The sequence below is a fragment of the Megachile rotundata genome, chromosome 1, assembly GCF_050947335.1.
Source record: "Megachile rotundata isolate GNS110a chromosome 1, iyMegRotu1, whole genome shotgun sequence".
Lineage (NCBI taxonomy): Eukaryota > Metazoa > Arthropoda > Insecta > Hymenoptera > Megachilidae > Megachile > Megachile rotundata.
This window is the reverse complement of record NC_134983.1, coordinates 6,988,666-7,014,573: the sequence shown is the minus strand read 5'-3', so window position 1 is coordinate 7,014,573 and position 25,908 is coordinate 6,988,666. Positions and strand designations below refer to the sequence as shown.

At 27.5% G+C, this 25,908-nt stretch overlaps 3 protein-coding genes across 5 annotated transcripts; 1 reads left to right on the top strand and 2 right to left on the bottom strand.

Annotated features, from left to right (window-relative positions):
- Positions 1–576: 576 nt before the first annotated feature.
- On the top strand, positions 577–14,615 carry LOC100882577 (P protein). The gene is made up of 18 exons (XM_012279365.2): positions 577–736; positions 2,005–2,158; positions 2,797–2,956; positions 4,959–5,033; positions 5,724–5,853; positions 6,188–6,260; positions 6,627–6,817; positions 7,327–7,433; positions 7,553–7,712; positions 9,404–9,475; positions 9,542–9,673; positions 10,555–10,809; positions 11,087–11,221; positions 11,804–11,998; positions 12,182–12,415; positions 13,369–13,627; positions 13,770–13,863; positions 14,305–14,615. Exons 2-18 carry the CDS (start codon positions 2,047–2,049, stop codon positions 14,390–14,392), a joined length of 2,472 nt encoding a protein of 823 aa, XP_012134755.2. The 5' UTR covers positions 577–736; positions 2,005–2,046; the 3' UTR covers positions 14,393–14,615.
- Positions 14,616–18,181: 3,566 nt separating this feature from the next.
- Positions 18,182–24,304, bottom strand: EloA (transcription elongation factor elongin A). Of its 3 annotated transcripts, none has more exons than XM_076537271.1 (11): positions 23,299–24,304; positions 22,653–22,879; positions 21,873–22,141; positions 20,717–21,708; positions 20,315–20,481; positions 20,023–20,192; positions 19,539–19,630; positions 19,133–19,332; positions 18,751–19,033; positions 18,550–18,640; positions 18,182–18,475 (listed from the first exon to the last, which is right to left on the bottom strand). In XM_076537271.1, exons 2-10 carry the CDS (start codon positions 22,719–22,721, stop codon positions 18,561–18,563), a joined length of 2,322 nt encoding a protein of 773 aa, XP_076393386.1. In that variant the 5' UTR covers positions 22,722–22,879; positions 23,299–24,304; the 3' UTR covers positions 18,182–18,475; positions 18,550–18,560. The 3 variants fall into 3 exon arrangements, with proteins under 3 accessions (XP_076393386.1, XP_012134766.1, XP_003700655.1); XM_012279376.2 differs by having other exon boundaries at positions 18,182–18,435; XM_003700607.3 differs by having other exon boundaries at positions 18,182–18,435; positions 23,482–24,304.
- Positions 24,305–24,536: 232 nt separating this feature from the next.
- Positions 24,537–25,513, bottom strand: LOC105661788 (uncharacterized). The gene is made up of 2 exons (XM_012279375.2): positions 24,802–25,513; positions 24,537–24,736 (listed from the first exon to the last, which is right to left on the bottom strand). The coding sequence occupies exons 1-2, from the start codon at positions 25,511–25,513 to the stop codon at positions 24,537–24,539; spliced, it is 912 nt and encodes a 303-aa protein (XP_012134765.2).
- Positions 25,514–25,908: the final 395 nt, after the last annotated feature.

Sequence of the window (25,908 nt, the reverse complement as noted above, 5' to 3'; positions counted from 1 at the left end):
CGTGTTTTCTTAATTTTAATTTTCTTGACTTGCAGATTTTAAGTCCACAAATTTTTAAATTCAAAAATTGAGGAATTTCGAATTTGTCAATTTCAAAGTTCACGAATTTCAAACTAGAAATATGAATATGGAGATTCAGTAGTTACAGATTTTTAAATATCCACATTTTTCAATTTAGAAATTTACAAATTAAAAATTTTCCATTTTACATATTCCTAAATTCGCAAATTTCGAAAACTCATCATTTTCAACGCGCATTTTATTATAAACATTTAATTAAAAATGAATTCGTTATTGTATTCGTAATATTTACTTTCGTTATACATGTACATATCTTATGCTTGAATGATATCATTTATATAATTGAATAATACAAACATTAACAAATCATTAATAAAATGTGATGTGAAATATTTATTGTGATCCTACAAATGATATTTTAGAAATAAAACGTAGTTTTACAACACATCATTGTATTTTAATGATTTCACAGTTAAACGATAGGTGGGTTAGAAACAAAACCGTAATAAAGTACAAAATCAAATACAAAATAAACACATTAACGTTGAATATGACCCCTAAACGAAATAGCTAGGTAAAAGCAGAACATCAATCGCAGTTCTCCGTTCTATTCCTCCTGATCAAGACCAAATCCACCGGTTCCAAACTAAAATATACAATATTTAGTGAAAATCATACAATTATGGTGCAAGTGTGTTATTAAAAGTCGAACAAGGTAAGTAACATTCATTGTTAATCGGTGAAAAATAATACAATCTTTGAAATATAAATTTTTACGCTCGTAAACTTATTTCTGTCGACAAGTCAAAACATTTTTGCAAATTCTTTTTACAATTTATAATCACTGTTTGGTACTGTTACATTTATTTTATGCTTACTATAAATACAACATTGTAAAAAATATTTATTTTTAGTTAATATTGTACGTGTAACGCGGGTAGATGTAATGGTTATATTAACTTCAAGTTTTTGAATTCTCATCTTTGAAAATATCCAAATTCTTAAAAATCTGAATTTCTAAATTTCTAAATTTCTGAATTCCCGAATTCAAGGTTTTGAAATTTATCAATTCCCAAAAACTACTTTCCGAATTTTCAAAATTTCTCCTTTTCCAAATCCTGAAATCTACAAATGTTTAACTTCATATTTCCAAATACTCAAATTTACGATCAGTATATAATTACCGCGGATTAAGAATGTAACATATCTATAAGATGTATATGTTACTTTTGAAATGTATAAATCTTTTAAAATTTTTGAATCTTTTGTAATGTTTTTTACCATATTTCTCAGATTTGCTATTCTATGTAGATTTGCCGAAGTGTTTCGTGTATAAAACAATAGTAAACTGTTTGTCAAGCAATGTTCGCCATTACTGCTTTTGTCCTAGAAAACCAGATATAATTCTAAAAAGTATAGTAACGACATATAAAAATTAAAAAGACGTTGATATATCATCAATTCAAGTCAAATTCGGGATATTCAAAATTCTTTTGTCTCTATCGTAACGTCTCGAACATTCTAAACTCCTGATTGTATATACGTAAACAGGTAAACATCAGGCAACGTTAGTCAATTTAAATCGATGCATCCTAGCGAGTGTAAAAAAGAGCAAGTAAATAGAACTATTGTGTGTGATTAGAATTTCCGTTACGCCCGTTATATCGTTATATGTATATTTTAATAAACGTTTATATATTCTTTCGTGTCGTTAAAAACCCTGCGTATATTACTCTGCAATTCCATGAAATACTGATTATTGCAAGTCTTACTATGCTTTTCTTTTATGATTTCTGCAAATGCTACGAATTTTCTAATAAATTGAAAAAAAGTGTTTTGATCTGCATGGACTTTATACACAGATATGTGTGTAGTAACGGATTCTCGCATATCAAAAATTTTGTATTAATCTAGAAATTACTCAATGTCAAAGCTTTATTAAAAAGGATACAATTAACTGATTGTCGTAATTATTTATTTAAGCGATATAAATAACAATCAGAAGCATCTCAACACTTCAGGAGCATGTCAACTTTCATAATTGAGACGTCTGAAACCGAAAGCAGCGGCGATGAAACTGGACTACAAGTACCGATGTTCCTTAGAAGAGGATCTCGATACAGCCGTGGAACACCAGGTATACTTTAATACATTTTATGGGGTGTTTTATTAAATCTCTAACAGCCAATATTTACCAACACATATTTCTAAATTTTCATGTTTGGAAAACTGGTAATTCTTTATTGAGAAACATTCTCACTATTGAGAGAAATTCTCGTATTCAGAAAATCTGATCCCCAATTTTTCAAATTTAGATATTTGGAAATTTGATAATTCGGAAATTCGTTTCTGAACTTACAAATTTCTCAATTTTCAAATTTGTAAGTAGAGTTTCTAAATTTTTAACTTCTAATATGTAGATTTTTTCATTCTAATTATATTTTCGTATTCAGAATTTTTTAACTTCTAAATTTCTCTACTTTCAACTATGAAAGGACATAAATTTTAAAATTCAATAAGTCATTATCTCTAAATTTCTGAATTTCTGAATTTTCAATTTCTCAAATCAGATTTCTGAATTCAAAATTCTGAATATATGAGAATCTGAGAATATAAAAGTATAATTTAAAATTTCTAAATTTCTAAATTCCTCAGAAGTAAAAATCTCTATGTTCCAAAATTCTTAAATTTTCTAAATTTCCACGTTCCTATATTCCTATATTTCTACATCCTTAAATACTTTTTCAATATTGCAATTTAATTTAATTTCTGCAGGAACTCCAGCATCATCTATAGCCAGTTCAATAATATTAGGTCAAATTCCGGAAGAGGTGCTCCGTGTTTGGAATCAATTACCGACGCCGATACGTCTGGATCCCAGTTTGGCAGTTTTTCAAAGGGAATACGATCGAGTTCACCATAACGAAGAAGAACGGTTTGTATCTCCTACGAACAATTACTTACTTAACACTAGAACTGCTGACATTAAAAATGAAATGAAACGAAATTAAAAATGAAATAGCAAAATGATGAAATAAAAATGAAACATGAAGAATCTATACGCAATACTGTTGTCCATTGTTTATCTTTACAAATAACACATGCGAGGTGTGACACAAAAGTAACGAGACTAGTCCGATAAATCATTGTACCTGCAGAATCAGTTCTCCGTGACATTATCACCTTCAAAGTAGTCCCCTTCAGCATTCACACACTTTTGCATTCGGTGCTACCATTGTTGGTAACAGTTCTGAAACAAGGTTTTTGGAAGTCCCTTCGGGAGATTCTCTGTTTCTGCCTGAACCTCTTTAACTGAGGTGAAATGGGTTCCCATTAAGCAAAATTTAACTTTAGGAAATAAAAAAAAGTCGCATGGAGCCAAATCAAGTGAATAAGGAAGATGCCCCATCACAGTAATATTTTTACTGGTCAGAAACTGCTTGGCAGACGGTGTCGTGTGAGCGGGTGCATTGTCCTGGTGCAACAGCCATCCATCGCTTCACAACTGTGGCCTTTTTTTCCTAATTTTTTCACTAAGTCTTTTTAGTATTTCAATGTAATAGTGTTAGTTAACAGTCTGACCACTGGGAAACCACTCAATCATTACAATTCCATTAATGTCGAATTTTGATTTTGAAATGCGTGCTTTTTTGGGTTTTGGGGATCCTGGAGACTTCCACTCCATTGACTGGCGCTTACTTTCTGGGTCATAGGTAAAAATACATGTCTCATCACATGTTACAAAAGATTTCAACAAATTTTACAAGAAACTTGATATTTATTCGCTGTTCGGGTTTTACGTTAGACATTTTTCCGGCAGAATACAGTTGCACGTGTTCACTAAATAACGCAATACTTCCAAATGGTATGACCGATTCAATCGAAATTGGCAACATGGATAGAGGAGGCATGTGGGATGATGCCACAAAAACAATTGCTGCCAATTCCATTGCTTTTTAAAGCTACAGATCTAGTCTCGTTACTTTTGTGTCACACCTCGTATTTCCATGAAAGAAACTACACAAAATTTGAAAAGTAAGACCTGAAACATTTTTGACATTCGTGGTAGTTCTAGTGTTAATGAACACAATTTATCATGTAGGTTAAATTATAGGTATATCATGTAATTAATTATATAACTTAAATTAGCTCGAATTGAACGTTAGTAATTATCCGATCATATTGAATGCAAATGTAACTATCACAATGACCTTGAAATACATTATTCAGGACATCATCCTGACTTTTATCTTACGATCTAACTTACCGACTGTCGATGTTATTTTTGCAAATATTTGCAATTATTTTCAAAAGTAATTTAGTAAATTATTGACAGTAAGTAATTATTACATAAAAAGGTACAGTTTTTATGGTTCTGATTTTCGTTATATTCCGGATAGATTTTTAAAGATTAGGATGAATTTTCTGTTTCGAAATTGTAGCCCAATGTAGTCAAATTATATTTTTCAGGATCATGAGAATGTATTTCAAGATCAATTTAGTCTGTGTTGAAACTATAGAGTTATTTGTGTATTTTACTTTTGTGCATTTGATTATGATACATATAATATCTGATTTACGGTTTTTTAATCATATTATATGCGTTGACTTAATTCGCTAAGTTATTAACGCTAGAACTACCAACCAGTCAAAATAACTGGTTTCAGATTTCTCATTTTATATTACAAAATTTTATTGTCGTGATTTTATGGAAATGTATGTCATATTTTGTTGGGCTAAAAACTTGTTCTATACGTTACTTGATGCTTTAGTATTTATTTATTTCCCTTTTCATTTCATTTTTCGATCTTCGATAAACGAGCATTTAATGCTGGTAGTTCTAGTGTTAACTTCTAAGTTTAACTGCTAAGTATGTATTAGCTTCTAACTTTTTCCGGAATTGTTTCTAATAGTAGTTTTTCATTTTTATTGTTCAGAACTGCCGATGGTGCAAAGGAAGACTGCCTAGTTATGAACACGTCTCGTGGAGCACAGAATGCATTACAACACAGGTAAGTTAAAAAATTGAATTTTTGAAATTTATTCATTTTTATTATTTTAGCCTCAAATCTTTTAAACCCTCTTGCTATGGTTATGGAATACGTTACAGAGTAAACATGTTCTATTTATAAATAACTGCTGATTTTTGCCTCAAAGGTAGAACCATATTTACAAATAAACCGCTTATTTTTCCGTTCATTTTTGTTAAAACAGAAAATGAACCGGTATTATTTCCAGTTATTAAACAGGTAATATTCCCTTCATTCGATATGTTCAATGTATACAATTCTCTTTATATTTCGAAATCAATATCTCAACTTGTTTATAACTTGTTTTCGCGTCGAATGTTAATTACAAATATACTGTGATTGACAATAAATGAAACATGAATTTCATTGTACTCGATTCGCCAATTAATTTTTCTGTTAATTTGTCATATCGGAAAAAGTCGATTCTTTGTAGCTTCAAAACATCTCGGTTAAAATGTTAAAAAATGTAATAATTCTTGACTAATTATTATTTATTTATTATAAGAACAAATACCTAATTTTATTGAAAAAAAATACAAATACAAATTCAAATAAATATAAATTGATTTTTTCTTAAAAATTGAATTTATTGCCTAACCCAGTTATTAGAATCATTCTATTTAAAATCTTTCATAATACCATATTGATTTAATATTTCATATGAATATTTAGAATGCAAAAAGTGGACTCGAAAGATGAAGATGGACATGACATCACACAAGAGCCCCATGAAACTAAACAGAAACCATTTTATCGTTACACGAAGCTGATTTTACTGACTTGTTGTTGGATCGTATTTACTGTAAGTTTATTATATAAATTTTATTGGAGCATACTTAAATTAAACTTCTTAATATGTACATTTTTAAAATTCAAATGTGTGCACATATTAAGTGTACAAAAGTTTCACTACTTTTTTAATTCTTATGTTGACAGCACAATATCTGTTGAAACTTTAATATTACAAATTTTTATCAAAAAAAAAAAAACGTTAAAAGATACTGTGTGGTAATTTTACGATATTTTTTAAAAACAGAAAGAATCTTGAGAAGAAATACAGTTTCAACTTAATAAAAAGAAGTGTAGTAAATTTTTCCTCTGGTTAATTAATCACTTTAACTATTTTATAATTTCAGTTAATTCTGACAATTAAAAGCGAAAGATTTGAATCGATGCACCAGATTTCGATACCAAAGGGGCTAACGAAAAGTATCCTTTTTTATTTTTAATTAATTATATCAGTATAACTGGAGTACATGCTCAGGTGGTATACAATATTAATTTCAAAATTAATACATGCTCATGTGTACAATATTAATTTTGCAATTAATAAGCTTGAGCATGTATTTCAAAGTCGATGTATAAAAGTTGATGTATAAAATGTGTGTGAAGAAAATAATAATGTAGAATGAAAAAAGTTCGAAGTAAAAATTTGTTAAATACTAATGAGACACCAGCTTAATCTAAATATTTTAATTTGTAAATTAAAGAAAATATATTTATTTATTATTTCAAATTTGTTATGTTGTATATGAAAATGAATATCAACGATGAATCGTCCTTAAACAATCACAGATTACAAAATGCATGGTGACATTTCTGGCAAAGTGATTGGAGTAACAATAGAGGGATCGTTACTTCCGCCTGTACAATCTGCGAAAGATACTGCGAATGTATCCGACAGATATTTAATGGTTTGGCTAGAACTCTTAATCCACGAAACAAACAGTACGATTCAATCCTTGTCAGAACAACCTATAATCAAGGTAAATTGTTTTTGGGAAAAAGTTAGTCTAATTTTTATAAATTATAATGATGAATTACTGATATAGTAATACTTGTAGTTTAAAATTTATGAAGCATATTGCATGCGAAATTGAATCTATTTTTCTTCGTGCGTTACAAGGCATTATACAGGATGTTTAAAAATAAGGAATCTGTATACTTAAAGGACTCATAGCACTCACTGCGAGAAATATAACATATCTAATCAACATAAATTTTAAAGGCAATAATTTCGATGTAAAATTCACTTTTATTATTTACTAGAGTAGTACATTACTTTTCTTACATTATATATTTGACTGTAAATTAACAGCCATATTAATTCGATCAGCTATTAAAAATAAAATTTGCTCATTTTATTTCGAGCAAAATGATATAAGATAATTTGCGAACTTTTTCGAAACTAAATAAAATAATGTCAGTTAGATATACAAAAAAATTCTTTTCGTTAAAATTTTATTGTTGATATAAATTTATAACTTCTGTACAGAACATAAGCAGTGTATGGATGTTACCAATACTCCCAGAAAATTTAATGGATGTTTTCTCTGGGCAAAGATATCAAAAGAATTTTGAACTGCAAAATGTCAATGAACAGTATGTTTCATTAATATTTTTAATTATTATCTTTCCTTGTGTTTGTATCCCTCCTTTATCATGTTTTACAGGTGTTAACATTTTTTCAAGATGGTAAAATACAAATTTTTGTTTCACAGGATATTAAACCAAGGATTGGTTTATATTAATTTAAGAACGAACCTAGAATCCAGTTTTGCTATTTCTATTAGCTATGACGTCTCGTCAATGAACAAGGATGAAGGCATAGTGTATGCTGCAATTGTTTTATTAGGATTATACATTCTAATAGTATTCGAGGTATTTAACATTTCCTCTTAATCTATTTTAATATGACTTCAAAAAAAATATAACAACTATAATTCGCTATTTAGAAATTAAGGTAGGGTCATTCCAAATCGATCACTTTTGGACCTCATCATCTGCGATTTTGTTCTAATCCAAGTATATTGTAGTCCATATGAAATTAGGGGAGGTTTAAGTCATCATTTTGCCAGTTTCGAATTTGTTAAGAAATAACGAGCCTTCAACTTTTGCAATTTTTGCCCATTTTCGTGAAAGTAGGCTTCACTTATGAATTTTTTTCTCAGAAACTATTCAACCGATTTAGCTAAATTTTATTTTGTTTTATTCACAAAGGATTAGGCTATTTTAAAATATTTTTCTCAATCCGCTCAATTTATTATAAAATGTTGTACAATTTAAACAAATTGTTTTTTTGCGTTTTTTCAATAAGGGGCGTAAAGGTTTCAATTTACAAAAGGATGCTTCTTATTGATATCAATGACCTTCAGATATATTGTCAAGGTCATTATTTTGAACAACTTATCCTTACATACAAGGTGTTCATTGTAATATGTACTAGTGATTTTCTCATACATATACAATAAAATAAACCTTTTTAACTTTTCTCCTTATCTTAGAAACTAAAACAAAAATATAGTGAGATGTACAGTAAAAACTGTTTAAAATCATATTTCTGATAAAATATTTCAAGGTTGTCCAAATCGACGAAATCTTTAGTAAATAATTATTGAAATTAAGTAAAGTAATTTGTAACAATTTCTTAGTATACAAAATGATCCATGCTACAAATCATAATATGTCCTTCATTACAATTAAAAAAAAATATTCAAAAAGTACCATATTTCAAAAACTTTATTGTTAGTAGTATGTTTTTAAATTCGTTTTATCATTACAACATTACATGAGTTTTAACAATGGCGTTAAAAGAAACTCTTGCACGCGAGTTTGCATACTGAGAAATATTAAATATAATTTATTACAAAACAAATTTCATTTCATATTTACGTAAATTTATCCCCACCTCGCTCCATTTTTCTACGAACCAGACCTCCATTGAGTTAATAGCCCGAAGCCTCCAAAAAGTTTAATCCGGTCATGCATTGTGGAGAGATTGAATTTAATACTCTACGAATTTCATGTATATTTTGGTTTAATTCAGTCCATGGATTGTTAACTCTTTCTATCAGTTCTTGATGCAAATTAACTGTGGTACAGCATACAATTATGCCGGTGATTATGGACCTAAATCAAAATTTTAAAAGAGTTCAACCTTCCACTAATTATATCGTTATCATAATAAATGCGGCTTGAATTTTATTCGAGTACATAATGAATAACTTCGTTATCGATTCAGTTCACGAATATTTTTAAACAAATTTTTTCAAGAAAGTAATACAGTTAAAAAATTAATCGATATACTGCAAACAAGTGGAAAGTTTAATATCTTTGAAATTTTAACTTAAATTGTTTTCATAGTCACAATTATTCCTTTCACAGTTTCTTCATAGATAAAATCAGTATTAGATGTTAACTTATTTTATATAAAACTTAGAAAAATAAGTATTAATGAACACAGGAGGCATACACTGTGTTCTGCCATCCCTAACGAAGACAAATTTTTAAAAAACAATGTATCAATATTATTTTCTTATAAAATGATTTTAAATCACAATAAATGGTTCTAGGTCGTGCACAGAACTTTGGCGGCCATGTTAGCATCAATTATGTCGATCGCAATACTAGCGGCTTTGAATCAGGTATTTTAAGCAAACAATACATATAATTGAATATTTATTGTAAAATAAAATGATTGTATTTTACAGAGACCAAGTATGGATGAATTAATATCTTGGATAGACTTTGATACATTAATGCTATTGTTCTCTATGATGATATTGGTCGCTGTTGTCGCTGAAACAGGAATATTTGACTGGCTAGCAGTTTATGCTTATAAGGTAATTTTATACTTGTAAGGTAAATGCTTTATCATGTTTTGAAAGCATTTGAATAATTATAGTAGTGGTTGAAATTATAGTGAGATTGTTTACAAGTTTATAACACATCAAGACATGCAAATTAGTTCCATGGGGCATGCAACTGTAGATTTGCAAATTTCTGGATTTCTAGATTTCTGGATTTCTATATTTCTAGATTTCTAGATTTCTAGATTTCTAGATTTCTAGATTTCTAAGTTTCTATATTTCTAGATTTCTAAGTTTCTATATTTCTATATTTCTATATTTCTAAGTTTCTATATTTCTAAGTTTCTAAGTTTCTAAGTTTCTAAGTTTCTAAACTTCTAAACTTCTAAACTTCTAAACTTCTAAACTTCTAAACTTCTAAACTTCTAAATTTCTAAATTTCTAAATTTCTAAATTTCCAAATTTCCAAATCTCTGAATTTCAAACTACTATCCAATTAAATTTCTACGTATTAAATATTAAAAGATCATAAGTTTAAAATTGCTAAATTCAAAGATTAGAAAATTAAATAAAATTTGAAGATAGAAAAATAAGAAAATTTGACATTTGTATATTTCTAAATTTGCAAATTACCAAATTCCTGAACTTCCATGTGTGTACGCATTACAAAGATTCTCGATAATTTCGCATTTTCTAGAAAGACCTAATTGCAGTAAATTATTTAATATGTACAAATCGATTCTTCAGCATATAAAGTATACATACGTATGTATATGCATATAATATGTGGAAGTTCAAACAAGACCTTACTTCATTTTCTTTCACGATATTAGTAATTTTAACAATTATGTGAAATATAATGATATTTTATGATCAAACTTAAATGATGTAAAATTTACAACTAATATTTTCAGATAACTGGAGGAAAATTATGGCCGCTTATAGGTACACTCTGCTTTTTCTCAGCGTTTGTCTCGTCGTTTCTAGATAATGTTACCACGGTCCTTTTAATGACGCCGGTAACCATCAGATTATGCGAAGTAATGGAAATAAATCCGGTGCCAATATTGACAGCAATGGTAATTTATTCTAATATCGGTGGTGCTATGACACCGATAGGCGATCCACCAAACGTAATTATTGCTTCTAATCGTGAAGTTATTAATAGTGTAAGTATTTTTCTATCTTTTTTTATTCGCTGTGTCTATAATACGGTAAATGCACATAACTTTGCCATACTAATATTTAAGTTATTGATTTAATTAGTTCATAACTATTTTAAACTAAAATACTTCATTACATTTTGTCCTTTATTAATATAATAATTAACTAAATAAACCAACTTTGCATTGTGTCAAACCTTTTCAATAGATACTCCATTGTTTTTCTAGTTCACAATATCTCTATATTTTAATTTAGTAAATTTGTTGTCCTTTTATTTTATAGGGTGTCGATTTCAGCACATTTACAATACACATGAGCATCGGCGTTGCATTAGTAATAATCGTAGTCTATGTTCAGCTACGATATATTTTTCGAAATGTGGAGGTCCTTCGATTCGATGAACCGCCGGATGTACAGGTTTGAAAAATTTCAAAATATAATCACATTCTTAAAAATATTTTATTAAAATATTTCATTTAATACATACATATCTTACACTACATTTTAAATTAAAATTTTATTTCGTAAAGTAAATTGTCTATAGGCTCTATCGTAGTAGATTCTCATTATATTATCGTTCTTCGTATTTTCAGTTGAGCAAATTTTTTAAATGACAGCAAAAGTCAAACTTTTTGACTTTAGATAATAGTCAATTTATTTGATTTATTTGTAGATAATAAGTCTAAGTTCATCGATATACATATAATCCGACGCAATGATCATTAATTAATATTCTAAATAATAATGTTTCATTAAATAATATTTCTCTTTAGACAAAAATTAATTTTTAATGCTAAAATTATTTATACTACTATTGAAATCGTTATTAATCAGAATAGATGTAGTTACACGCTTTACTCTGTGCATTAATTAAAAAAATTTTACGCTTCTGCGACTTACCCGAGTTGCATCAAGCGCGATATAACAACTGTCCACTGAATAAATAAGCGTATTTGACAAAAGTGTATAAGGTACATGCGATTTTTATTTTTATTGTAGGAATTAAGGCATGAAATTGCAATTTGGCAAAGAGCCGCGGCGAGTTTGTCCAGTTACAGCAAGGATGAATGTTTAGTGAGAGAAACTTTATTGAAAAAAGTTCAACGACTAGTTTCACAATTAAAAAAAAGGATAGTGACAGGCAGCGTAACACTTGATAGGTACAAAGAAACACTTGAAGAACTTCAAGAAAAGGTAAGTCCAGTAATTTCTAAAAATATCAAGTCACATCAAAATATTAATGAAAGAATAATACACGTACTTTATTTTGTGTTATTTGAAAATTCATATAATTTTTAGACGCACGTATATTCATATTTAATGTTTTTTAAATGTGTGTTATATTTTTTTAAAATACATTTACACTTTTTCTTGCAGTATCCTATTCGAGATAAGTGGTTACTTGTAAAATCTGGCTTCGCGTTAATCTTCGTAATTACGCTGTTCTTTTTACACAGTGTTCCCAATCTGCATTTATCACTGGGATTGACGGCTTTAGTTGGTGTCCTTTTATTATTAATTTTAGCGGACAGCGAAGATCTAGATGGTCTTATGGCTCGTGTCGAATGGAGCACTTTATTATTTTTCGCCTCACTGTTCGTCCTCATGGAGGTACAAAACTTTTATCACTATTACTGTCAGAAACATTATAGAGTGTACGGATGAACTCTTAACCCTAGATTTACTAACGTTTAATGACCACTTATATTTAAATTTAAACTATACTATGAAAATAAATAAATAATGCATAATACGTAAAATAATGTTTTTCAAAATATTTATGAAAAGATTTGTTTAAAACAATGAAACTGATAATTTCGACAATTCTTTTGTGAATTCAACAAATAATATTGATGTCTTTTATGACATTAATACTTTCGCGCTTATTTATCATATCTACATTCGTTTCGCTGTATTATTAGTACATATAACAAATAATGATTTATAATGTACTTTAACAATATTAATATTTAAACTTCATAATTTATAACATCCATTAACTGATAAATTATTACAAAATGTATCGAAATTATTATTTATTTTACAGACGTCCATTTAATCGGATTGACTACCCTCATATCTCTAAATCTCTATATCTTTAAATCCCAAACTTCCGAAATTCAAATATCTTCAAAATTCTTGACTTTTAAATTCACAGACTCCTAAGGTTCCCCAATCTCAAATTACTCAAATTCCTCTGTCCCCAAATTTTGAATTCAATCCAAAATATTTAATTTCTTTAAAAAATCTTAAAAAATCCTTTAAAGCCTTCTTAAGACCTTCTTATCCCTTGGCTGTCATATTTTTCCTAGTAAAAACATTTTTCTTGAACAGTCAAGCATAATCAGACTTATAGTCTATCATAATAAACAATTAAAAATTAAATTTTAAATGTTTTGTCTTGATGAAGCTTATGTACACACAATATCTAGATAATTTTGTTATATTAAATTACCTATATATATATTAACTTGTTCTAATGTTTCTATTATTAGTTTATTATATGCTCCTTGATTTAGAATAATTTACTTCATCAATTTTCACTAAAATAAAACACATTTCAGGCTCTTTCGCGGTTAGGTCTCATCGCTTGGATAGGAGAACAAACGGAAAAAATTATCTTGTCGGTCAATGAGGAATCAAGATTAGCAGTGGCTATATTGTTGTTACTTTGGGTATCAGCTTTTGCAAGTGCATTCGTAGACAATGTACCTTTGTCAACAATGATGATAAGAATTGTAACTAATCTGGCACAAAATCGAGAGCTCAGACTGCCATTACAACCCCTAGTGTGGGCGTTAGCTTTTGGTGCTTGTATGGGAGGTAAGAAAGTTTCTAAATTCTTTAGAGATGACTAAAATGAACCGTAGGCATTTATAAATAGTTAACGTGTTAAATTTTAAAAGTTCGATGGAAATAATTTTTAACATTATTTATGTGTTTGAATGGATGAATCTATTTTCAGGAAATGGAACTTTGATTGGAGCTACTGCCAACGTAGTTTGCGTAGGTGTTGCTGAGCAACATGGATATAAATTCAGTTTTATGCAATTCTTCAAGTAAGTTCACAATTTTCAAATATGTATATTCGTATCGAATATGCTAGAAGTAAATTGAAAAATAGAAAATATAATAGTGACTTAAAAAGGCACGATTTTTAAAATAGTAGATTTAAGAAAAAGAAAACTAATAAGAATAAACATTTTGACATTACCAGTACAAGAATAGAACTATTATAATTTTTATTTTTTTTACTATGAAACATTCACAATAAATTTTTTACATTTTTCTGATTAAAACGAGACCAAACACTTTAATGAGCGACTTAATTTGAATTACATTTACAAGTTTAATTGAGGATAATTTTGATTTGCACATTTTCGATTTACATTATTTTCTGAGAAAGTCGTGGTATGGGTGCACATTCAATTCGCCTTTTAATTTATGCTTACATTACATTAAATTAATTAATCACATTCGACAAATAATTTTTGCTTCAGAGTGGGTTTTCCTATTATGCTGACAAGTGCTGCAACAGTAACTATGTACTTAATGATCGCTCACGTTATTTTTGAATGGAATGGTTAGCGGCATTGATGCGACCGACCAACCAATTAATGCTATTATCTCCATTTTAAAACAATGTTTATGTCATTGTAATCAAATGTATCTGTTTAATAATTATATTTATAGTAATATTTATTTATTTTTACACAATGATATGAAATAGCAGTAACGTACTAACTTATTTCGATAAACAATGTACGTTTATAAAAATTAATTTATTAATACAAATGAATTTTACTATTAAGTTTGTTTTTATTGACCATGCCACAAGTTCATTTCAGTTCATTAAACTCATACACATTTCTGTTTCCAGCTTCGTTTAAAATAGATGTTAACATTCCCGTAATTACTTATTTTAATAAAATAAAAATAACATTAGTCTACGCTTATTTGTATTACATGTACCCGGGATGTTTTGTTTAAATTAACCCATTCAAATATTTTAGGAAATACTAACGATTTGAAAAAGTATTTTAGGCAAAAGTTGCATGATTTCAGAGGGAGAATTATTTGGTGAAAGTTTTTCTACATGAACGTGTAGGGTAAACGTAAAAATCAAGTTCGTTAATGCAATTATATTTTTGAATACAACTTTTGACATAACTCGTTATTCTGTACACGAAAGTATTAAGTCATTTGTACAATCTAATAATTTAGGAGAAAAATGAATAACTAAATATTTTCTTTCTGATTTTGGTTTCAATAAATATATGATGAGATTCGCAATTATTTTCCAAAGTATAGCTTGTTTCAAAAAATGTCTCAAATAAAACTTACCGTTTCTGCAAGAAAATGGGATGACATCTAGTGATCACAAGTCTTATACAGGTGTGCTTCAGAATCTTAAGGTAACTGTTTTTTCATGAGAAATTGTATGTCTTTAAAGAAATGAAAATATTTTGTATAAATATTTTTGTAGAAAGTGAAAATACATTGGTAATGTGAAATTACAAACTGAGATGTTATTATATAAATCAATTAATATTCTTAATATTCTTAATGATTCATTTTATTAAGTTTTTAACTAAACAGTTTATAATAATATGTGTAGTAGAATATATTAAAATTCTAATGATTAAAAATATAATACAGATAATTAATACTCAATTTAACACTTTATGGTAATATATAACAGTTATGCTAATAAGGCAGAAAAAATTCAGAAATTATACATATTTTTAATAATGAGAACGTATTATACTATAACATATTTAATTATGGCAGTCAATTTATAAATGATAACACGTTGAATGCGATTCCATAGAGTTTTTTAAACGATTAAGTATTTAAATAAAATTAGTCTAATGCAAATACGAAATCATAAAATTATTTTGTAACAAAGACCATAATTAAATAAGGCATTCAAAAATACTATGAGAAACGTTTTATTGATATTAATTAAATACACTAAATTAAGAAATAATTTATATAATACTTATACATACAATAATTCATATTTATCAATAATCGGCGTATCGTTTCGTTTTAAATTAGTTATATTTTCGTGAAAATGAATTTATAAATTTTTATTATTTTATCATATGAAAATACTATATTTCAAATTGCTATACATTGATTGCAACAAAAATCTTCCTCAAATTTAACCAACTTATAACTGCAACTTATACGTTCTAACAATGTCATATTAAACTTTCTAACATCAAGTTGATGAACAATGCAAATATGTGTATCAACATTTATTAGAACTGAACTGGTTTTTTCCCTGTCATTCGAATCTGTATTCTAATGTATAAAAATTTAATTTGACAGCTTGAAGAATGAAAATTTATCAAAAATAATATAAATTTTAAGGACTTGTTAATCAAATTTCTAATCATAATCAAATTAATATTAAATAATCGTAATTATATGCGGTATAATGTACATCCTGAGCACATATTTATATTTACACTGCAAACATTTTACTTGATAATATCGTTCAACGAATATTTCCAATTTTCATCCTCCAATTTTCATTTTACATAAATAAGTACAAGAAGTTCATAAAATAAGCAATGTTCAATTCTTCTCATAAATGCCAGATGGATGACAAATTATTGAACGTAATAATAAAATATAAAGTACTTCATTTATGAACATCACTGTACATTGCGCAGTGTATATTAGCATAAAATCATGATTATGAAAACAAGGCAGGTACAAGAATCGTTATAAGCTGTTACAAACACATAATATTTAAATACTTTTACACAAATGTAAGAGTTTTCCACTTTCGCAATCTGTTAATTCTTAGAAACACATTTACATACAAAATTAAAATATTTTACAGGGGATCTAAATTGATATGCTCTAAGAAAAGTATACTTGAACGTGATTGTATACAGAATTGATCATGTACATCATTTCCATTTAGTCTTTATGAGGTTAAACATATAATTTCAGGATTAAACATTGAACTTCAACAGTCAAGTAAAACGTAATGTAAGAAATTCAAATGTAACAATAATGATCTTAAATTAACTAAATGTTCACTTTCAACTTCTTTTCTCCTGGTTATAACAAACGTAAAATATTTGCTTTGAAATATCATTTTATTGATTTCAATAAATATGTATAATACAATTTGTGACATTTTATTAATGTTACTTTAGGTATTTTGCACAAAAAAAGATTTATCCAAATGCAATTTGTATTAAAGACTGGAAAAAATCAATTTACGTATAAAACATAATTAAAAGTTTCGAACATACATTTGTATTACTATAAAACGAATAAAATGCGACTATAAACTTTAGAAAATTATTACTTCTGTAACGTGTCATTGATGTATACTATTACAAAGATAGTTTTAAACATAATTCATTATTAATTTTTATCGTTTTCTTTAATAGAATCATAATTTTTTAATCTGATTATTGTATACCGAAAATGCATTGAAAATTAATAAAATTTTTTAAACTTTGAACTGCATATTCATTTAAACGAATAAAAATAACAACATATACAGCATGAAGTATACAAAAATCAATGTTTCAGATTAATGAATTAATGAATTCTACATATCCATATAAACATCACGCGTTGAACAAAATAATCCTATTTTTATAGAATGTTTAGCTATTGACAATTCATCGAAAAGAATGTACAAAAATATTAATATACGATACATTGAATTATCTATAGCATATTCCTATATATCGAATAAATTACATTTCAACCATCCCAGTGATTTAGAACTCTGTAACTTATTACGCACATTTTTGTTTAATTTTTTTTTCAACTTCTTAAAATTTACTGTGTACTTTTAATTATTAAAATAATTCAGTGTTACAAATTTCCAAGTATCATTAATTCTAATTAATTTTTTTATGATAATGTAAGTATCTTTCAATACACAGGATATTTCATTAACTGTTTATAAATAACTTTACACGGATCTATGACGCCAATCATTCGAAATATTTTTAATTATATTTTTAATCGTGACTCTCAAAGAATGTAAAGAGTGTATTACATTCTTAATATTAGCAATTTTTATAATTTTATTCAGTTTCTAGTATATGTATTTATTTGTTCTGTTTATATACCGCCCTAGTTTTTCTCACAAAAATTATTTACAATGTAATCTAAAGGAAATCAATGAATCACAGCAACAAATGGGATACATTAATTAGGTACGTAGTATTTCTACGTTATACAATATACGGATGGTCATTATCAAGCAGTATAATCATGTCAGTTGTAAAATGAAACACACAGCAAATAAAAATAAATTCAATGACTGTGTGAAATATTTTGATCTGGAATTGTATATATGTAAACTTCAATTACTAGTATATATAGGTGTCCTTAATGACACATTAATTACCGACTTTACGATAATTAATTTTGTCCGAAGTTTGGTACAATTCTTTTCACCTTGTAAAAAAATTTTCCGATTTCTATATATATTGTTCAAAACTCAAATACTTGTGCTCTTCTACTGTACAATTGATAAAACTGATTATGTTTACAGTAGATATGAAAGCACTAAGCAGTTATTTTGATCTATTTAGCATCTTTAAACATCTGAAGCAGCATGTGAACTCCAAACAAACATATTTCTGTTTAGAATACATTATTACATCAGTATATTAAAAAAATCTGAAGTATAAACTGTTATAAAATATTTATTTATATTATATATAATATAAATTGTAAAATGATATATGACTCACCGTTATATGAACTACCGTTTATAACGTCCTTTTATTAATTGCAACGCTTTCGCCATCAATGGTGCTTTAGTTTTCTTTACAACACCAGATGCTAATAAAATAAATACACATTCTAATCATAAATACTTTTAAATATTCGAAAGTATATATATATTTTTAAAAAATTTAACTTATTTTCTATCCTGCATACAAAATACTCACATGACTTAGCACGAGACATAGGTGGTGGTGGAACAGCAATGTTTGTTGCATCCGCGGGATTTCCTCCGCCACTAATTAATTTTTTCTTTAAAGTAGATGCAGTACTAGGTACACAATTCGCAGTGCCATACTTGGCCTGCTTTTTAAGAATGTTTCTTGGAGGTTTGACAACGTTATCTACATATGCTAGTTTGGTAGACCTTACTGGAACAGATTTGTCTATTGATTGCTTTATATTAGCTGTAAGTGCTTTCAACTTTGCTTCTCGTTCATCTAGGCAACGCTATTTTGTAATAAAAATCAATGTAAATTATACAATTATTATATAGATATTACAGAATAATGCACAACATAAATAAATGTCTCTTCAAAAAATATATACCATGTACATTTCACGCCATGTTTCCATTTCTTCTCTTTGTTTGTTTCTAAATTCACGATTACAATGAAATTGCCACAATACGTCTGTATCTTCAATTAAATAAGGATTGTAGTGTTCCAACATAAATAATTGATCTGATGTTGCACGTTCCAAAATTGGTTTTAGTATATCAAAAGGTACACCACCCGTAAATTCAAGTGCTGCGCGTAGAAAATAAATAAATTATTTAAAGTAATTATTTCTAAAAAATATGATATAATCTTTAACAATATGTTACTCTGTATGAATGTGAAAAACAAACATCTAATGAGAAACAATATGGAATATTATCCCTTTGCAAGTTAAGATTATTTCTAAAATATATATTACCTATATGTATTAGACATATTAATACTATAAAAATTACCATCGATATTGTCCATTAATATTCTTGTGCACAACTCAAACAGAGTTGGTACAGTGGTGTAACCAGACTTATTTCCCGAATATACTTTTGTCCTAAAAGTAAAAATTCTTTTATTTACTATATTCTCAAAGTCTGCAAAACTTAATGCAGTTTCATTAAAGTGCGGATAATGCGACATGATATTCGTGTAATACACATATACAGGGCACACATATTAATAAATTGATTCATGATTTTTAAATGACAAATATAACTTTACCACAATTATCATTAAATAAACTTATAGTAAAATATAATGTACACATTACATTATACTTTTATAATATACTTTTATCCTTATTTTTTTGTGGTATTACAATTTCAAGACATCAAATAAATCTGCGGCGACGGGAGCCCAACTATTATTATGTATTAATAAATACTTTAGAATTAATGAAATATATCCGTTATGTTCTCATATAATTACTTAATGTTATAAACATACCTTTGGTTTTTAACATACATCACATCTGTAAGAGCTTTATCTTCTTCTTTACGATGAATAGGGTTGACATATGGCAGTGGTTTGTAATTGGGACTAATTTCAGGTAGTGTAGATGCTAAATCTACATTCAAAGGTTCTAATTTTACAGATGATGATAGAAGAGATGGTGGCTATAAAAAAAAAAAATTAGTCAATACTTATAATATATAAAATTTATTCAAAATTTGCAGATTGGTAATAATGTAACTATATATGCAATTCTCATAAATTAAAACTATTTGATATTGATTACTTGTAAAGTTTCGGTTGCTGGTTCAGTTTTTGTTGTTTTTTTGTTATTTGTGACTGACTGTTCTGGTTTGATTATTTTTGCTGAACTTGAACTTGGGGAATTATTACTACGTTTTTTAGATAGTTGAGCCATTGTGCACATGCCAAGCGCTTCTGCAAAACTAGCTCCTGTGCATAAAATAATATACTGGTGAATATAAATTCAAAGTGTTACCATTTATTAGAAATTGTAAAAAAAATTTTTTTTATATGTATTTCAAATATAAACAATTTATATAACACGAAACGAATTAGAGAAATTAATATAGCGATAAACAAAATTTATTCCGCAATTATAATTTTAAAAAAATAAACGTTTAACCGTCTTTTTTAGTTACGGTGAAAGTAATATTTTTAAACTAACCAGAGTGGCAATCTATTCCTTCATCACCATTCATCTCTTGTTTTATTTTCACTAATTCCTTTGGTTCCTTTGATCCCTGTTTAGAATGCTTTGATTCTTTACTACTTTTACTGTCATGTTTACTTTTTCCTTCTTTGTGTTCCTTTTTCTTGCTTCTATCTTTATTTTTATCACAATGTTTGTCATGAGAGGAACTGTTACTATACTTCGATTCTGAAGAATCTTTATTAGAATAATGACTATCAACTTTTTTAGTTTCATCTTTACTAGATGATGTGTGTGTTTCGCTTTTATATTTATATTTGTCTCCACTTTCTTTTAACTTGCTGCTAGAGGAATCAGTTCTGTGTTTACTAGAACTTCCTTTTACTTTCTCCTGCGAGTCTTTCTTTTCATGCTTAATTTCAGGCTTAATTTCATGCTTGTTTAATACTTCTTTATCCTTGGGTTCTTCTTTTATTTTAATTATGCCTAGTGCAGAATTAACATTATGCTTCTCAGAATTAGAAGATATATCAAATTTGCTTTCTTCGTTCTCACTTTCTGAATTTTTTCTTCGTTTACTTTCTTTCCTTGAAGTATTTGAATCATCATTTTTACGTTTTTTATGATTTTCTTCACTGTTTTTAGATAAACTACTGTTACAGGAAGACCTATTGGAATATTTTTCTAAGTTATCAGATTTGTTATGACTGTGTGATTTAGAAACATGCGTATCATCATTTTTAGAGGCACTTTTATTATCTTTTGAAGATCTTTTATCACTTCTTGATTCATGTTTATGAATATGTTTATGTTTATCATACTTCTTCTGTTTTTCTAAATCATTATCTAAAATTTTGGTATCACAATTACTTTTCGATTGTGATTCCACAGATTTTACTTTTGATTCATGCTTAGAAGAATGTTTACTATTGTGTGATGTATGTGATACTTCAGCTTTTTCTGTCTTATGCCTATGCATATATTTTCCACTACCTTCACTTTTGTGTCTGAAAAGATATTTGAAACAAATTCAATATATATTATAAATTATTAAATTAATATATGAAGTCTAAAATTACATACAATACAATACAGCTACATAAAATTTTAAAAACAAACATAATTTAAGAATACAATATATAGATTGTAAGAAGAATAAAATTTAATTTACCTCACTGCACTTTCTTCAGATTTGGGAGATTCTCGATTATCATTGTAACTTTCAGGTACATCAGGGACACATGCTTCATCTTCATCTTCACCTTCGCTGCTTTCTTCATTAGCAACCATTGTTTTCCATTTTGCAACAAGCGCCTTAGCAGCATCTCCGATTCCACCTTCGTACTTTCTTAAAGCATTTACTGTACGTCCTACACCAGTTTCTTGTAAATGTTGCACCGTCACTGGCAAATTAGATAACTTTGAAATGCAATGTAGTATCTGCAATGTATTTAAGAAAAGATATGTTAAAATCAATTTTTTACTTCATAAAACAAAACAATCACAAACAAAGGATTAAGAAATTGGAAAAAATAAAATCAATTAATAATGACGCCTATTACGAATTAGTCTTCGCTGTGCAAAAACAAATATTTTTTATCATCCAACATTTTTACATAAGTATATTGGTACTGAGGTTAGTAAAAATATAATTAGATAAGACAATAATTTCTCCAAAGGGTTGGTTTCATATAAGGATTAAAGCAAAATGAAAATACATTGGAATAAATATTGCAAAAATTTATTTTTATTTGAAATATATATATATGTATATATTTATTTTGTGATATATATGATCAATTTTTAACAATAACTGATTTAATTTAGGCATGATCGTAACTTTGTTTAGACGTCGTCGTTAGGTTATACCCCAACGACATTAATAAAATACCGAAGCTGTATTCATCATTATATGTTCGTAGAAGACGAAAATTAGTGCAGCAATACATACTCTATCCTCATTGTCATCACATTTTTCAATATTTCGCTGATAGTGCTTAATTTTATCCACTACAGACATTATTGCGGCTACCAGCTGCTAACTGCTGTTGATCCTTATTCATAGACAGATGGATACAGCACAATACAGTACTGATGATAAATTTGGTTTCGACAGAGTATTTATTTATTATGTCGTGAAATCCGATAGTTAAATTAAATTCGTATAGACATTAACTCCTAGAAAGAAATGATTTCTATACAGTGAATAAAATTTTCATCGATTAATTTAATCAATAAGTGGAAACTGATAACAAAATTCAACTAAAAATTCGCCATGAAAACAAATATTTTTCTTCTATATATAATAATAGATTAAATAATAACAAAAATTTGATGTATACATAAAAGATATATAAAAGTAGTTTGAGAGTTAATTCATTGTTAAGGAAACTGAATATTCATGACGTATTAAAGTCATGCTTTTTACGAAATTTATATGCACGCATATAATAAACACACCGTACATAATTTTCTTAAAAATGTTGTATATAACGCAAAATTTAGAATTCAATATTATTTATATTTTTCATGTTCAATAAATTTGATTACACAATAATACCGAATATAATGTAACAAAATTATACTTAGGTAATTACTAAATAATTAAATAACGTATGATGATCGATGCTTAGTTGAACGTAAAAGTTTTATTCTTTCAGTATGTATTATTTAGACAATAAAACGTTTAAAGAATTGTAATTGTGTATACGAATTTCCAAGCATTCTATAATGTGTTATTTTGCTCTTATCAACTTTTAATACTCAACGAAAGATCATACTCAACAAACTCAGCTAACTTCAGTAGGGATCCCACTACTCATATAACATTGTCCACTACAATACTCTTTTCACTATATTGGCTACATACAAGGTGAACAAAAATGAATTTAATGTTCCCTTGTTAAACGTATTTCTCTTGATTAATAAGCGTAACGTTTTCTCCACCAATTTCTGCACCTCCACACATCAAGCGCTTCAGTATGACGCATTCATCAATTGAATTTCTCTGTCTACCTCTTTCTATTTCATTCCAGGTGAAATAAAGACATTTATACCTTATCAATATACAATATGAACAGACCATTGAACTTTAAACTAGCTGCAATGAAAACTACGTATATAGCAACGTAGACAAGTCTTATTAAAAACATATACCAGCTTTAAGAAACGTTTATAAAAAATAGATTATGTTTATTAAAACCAAAAGTATGTAAATATACAAAACTGTATATGCATAAAGTTTTCGAATTCAAACTATAAAATTGGATTCTGTTGTATCTTGTACAACTATACAAAGAATATTTAAAAAGAAAGCATAAAGAAATACTTCTTTGTTCCAAAATTTGTGAACAATGTAATCGCATTTTATCCCAACCCTAACATGTGTGCTGCCCCTGTCATTCCTCTACAATATACAATACAATGTAAAAGAAACAAGGATTGTTGGTTTCACAGTTTCGTCGTATGAGGCCTCCAAAGTCAATTCGATCTTAACCAAAGTCTATCTTGATTTGATGAACGTTTATAACTGTTTATGAAAATAAATCAATAATTTAAATTTATTATAAAAATGGTTATAAATCAGTTGTGCATACACAAAATTAAATACATTAATTTACACTGAAATACTTATTAGTTTTCAGAGATGAATTATATATATTTGATTGCTTCGTTTTAAAATGCTTCACAATGATTTTCCATCTTAATGTTGTATCTAATACATTATTGTTTGTAATACTCTTACCAAGTACTTTAGATTCATTTGTCAAAACTTGTTGATTTTGTTGCAACTTATTTAGAATTTGTTTGAACTTCTCAGTAGAGTTGTCTGTGTTCATTTGATTTGTGTTATTAAAAATCTTGCAAAATTTTTAAAGCTATAGAGCATACCTTGATCACGTTGAACAACAAATGTTTCTTTCTTATTACAAGTATAATTATCTTGAAATTCATTGAAATATGTATCATGTATTGAATAATAAATTCTCTGTTTATTTTTTGACTTCATAACTGGAGATTTTACATCTCCAAATTCTGGAAATGGATAAAAATTAACTTTAAGTTTCTTGAAGGTAGCTAATGTATGAAAAGCTCTAAACCTTTTTGTAATAAAAAAGGCTCTAAAACATAAGTTTTGGATTTCATCATTTCTTGCTTTTGACTTGCATTGCTATTACTTGAAAATCTTGTAATTGATGGAATTTTCTCAGTATTTCCAGATAACTCAGTTTCATTTATAGGTGTGATTAAAGGACATGGATCTTTAGGTGGTCTTTCACATTCTTTCAAATCAGGATGTAAACTTGTCAAAGAATTCATTAGTTCAATTACACTAGTATCATGGTTAATAGGTGATGCAAGTTTGTTGTTACTTTTGTTTGGTATAATTATGTTTGAATCAATTTTCAAAGAGTTATTAACAACGTTTGCAGGTATTGTATTGTCATTTGAATCTTTAGAAGAATGTATTAATGGCTGAGATTTTGATTTATTAGGATCCACAGTATTCATTTTTACTAATGATGGTTGAATATTCTTGATAAAATTTTCATCATTTGTTTCTGATGCGCTTACAGATATTTCAAGAAAGATAGATGGTACACGTTTAACAACTAGTTTTTCTACAATATAATCATATTTATTAAAATGATGATTTATATCTTCATTGAATTCTCTTTTATGAACGTTTTTAAAACAACTAAAAAATAATTCATAACATTTTCTTTTAACACTGAAGTTGGAATTTTTCTTTTGAGAATTAGACACTGCAGTTTTCTGCAAACTAGTTGAAGTTTGTAATTGATTACTCATTTTATCATTAAGCAATATAATTAGTTAGATTATATGTTTCAAATAAATAAAACAAACTGTTAAATCTCATAACGTTGAAACTGTAACATTATATTCCTTTATATATACGAAAAAATTATATTCCTTGGTATAATTTTCCATGTTGGTTGATTTTAACAATAGTTGTAATTTGCAATCATTGACAGCAAGTTCTGAGGATCCGTTTTCTCTTAGATAAATTTATGTTTGTAGAATATAATCAAATTCCGGTTAAATATTATAATTTGTACTTTAAGTAAACGTACAATTAAATTTACTGTAAACAATTATTAAATAATAAACATTGAACTTCATAGTGCTCCGTTCGAGATAGACCATAAATCATGAGTTCAAGATAGATTACAAAAAAGCGCAAT

Coding starts and splice junctions, on each gene's coding strand:
- LOC100882577 (XM_012279365.2), top strand. CDS start 2,047: ATGTCAACTTTCATAATTGAGACGTCTGAAACCGAAAGCAGCGGCGAT. Junction 2,957..4,958: donor CACCATAACGAAGAAGAACG/GTTTGTATCTCC, acceptor TTTATTGTTCAG/AACTGCCGATGGTGCAAAGG. Junction 6,818..7,326: donor CAGAACAACCTATAATCAAG/GTAAATTGTTTT, acceptor ACTTCTGTACAG/AACATAAGCAGTGTATGGAT.
- EloA (XM_076537271.1), bottom strand. CDS start 22,721: ATGTCTGTAGTGGATAAAATTAAGCACTATCAGCGAAATATTGAAAAA. Junction 20,482..20,716: donor AGGAATAGATTGCCACTCTG/GTTAGTTTAAAA, acceptor TTTTATGCACAG/GAGCTAGTTTTGCAGAAGCG. Junction 18,641..18,750: donor TATGTCTCGTGCTAAGTCAT/GTGAGTATTTTG, acceptor TTATTTTATTAG/CATCTGGTGTTGTAAAGAAA.
- LOC105661788 (XM_012279375.2), bottom strand. CDS start 25,513: ATGAGTAATCAATTACAAACTTCAACTAGTTTGCAGAAAACTGCAGTG. Junction 24,737..24,801: donor GCCTTTTTTATTACAAAAAG/GTTTAGAGCTTT, acceptor ATCCATTTCCAG/AATTTGGAGATGTAAAATCT.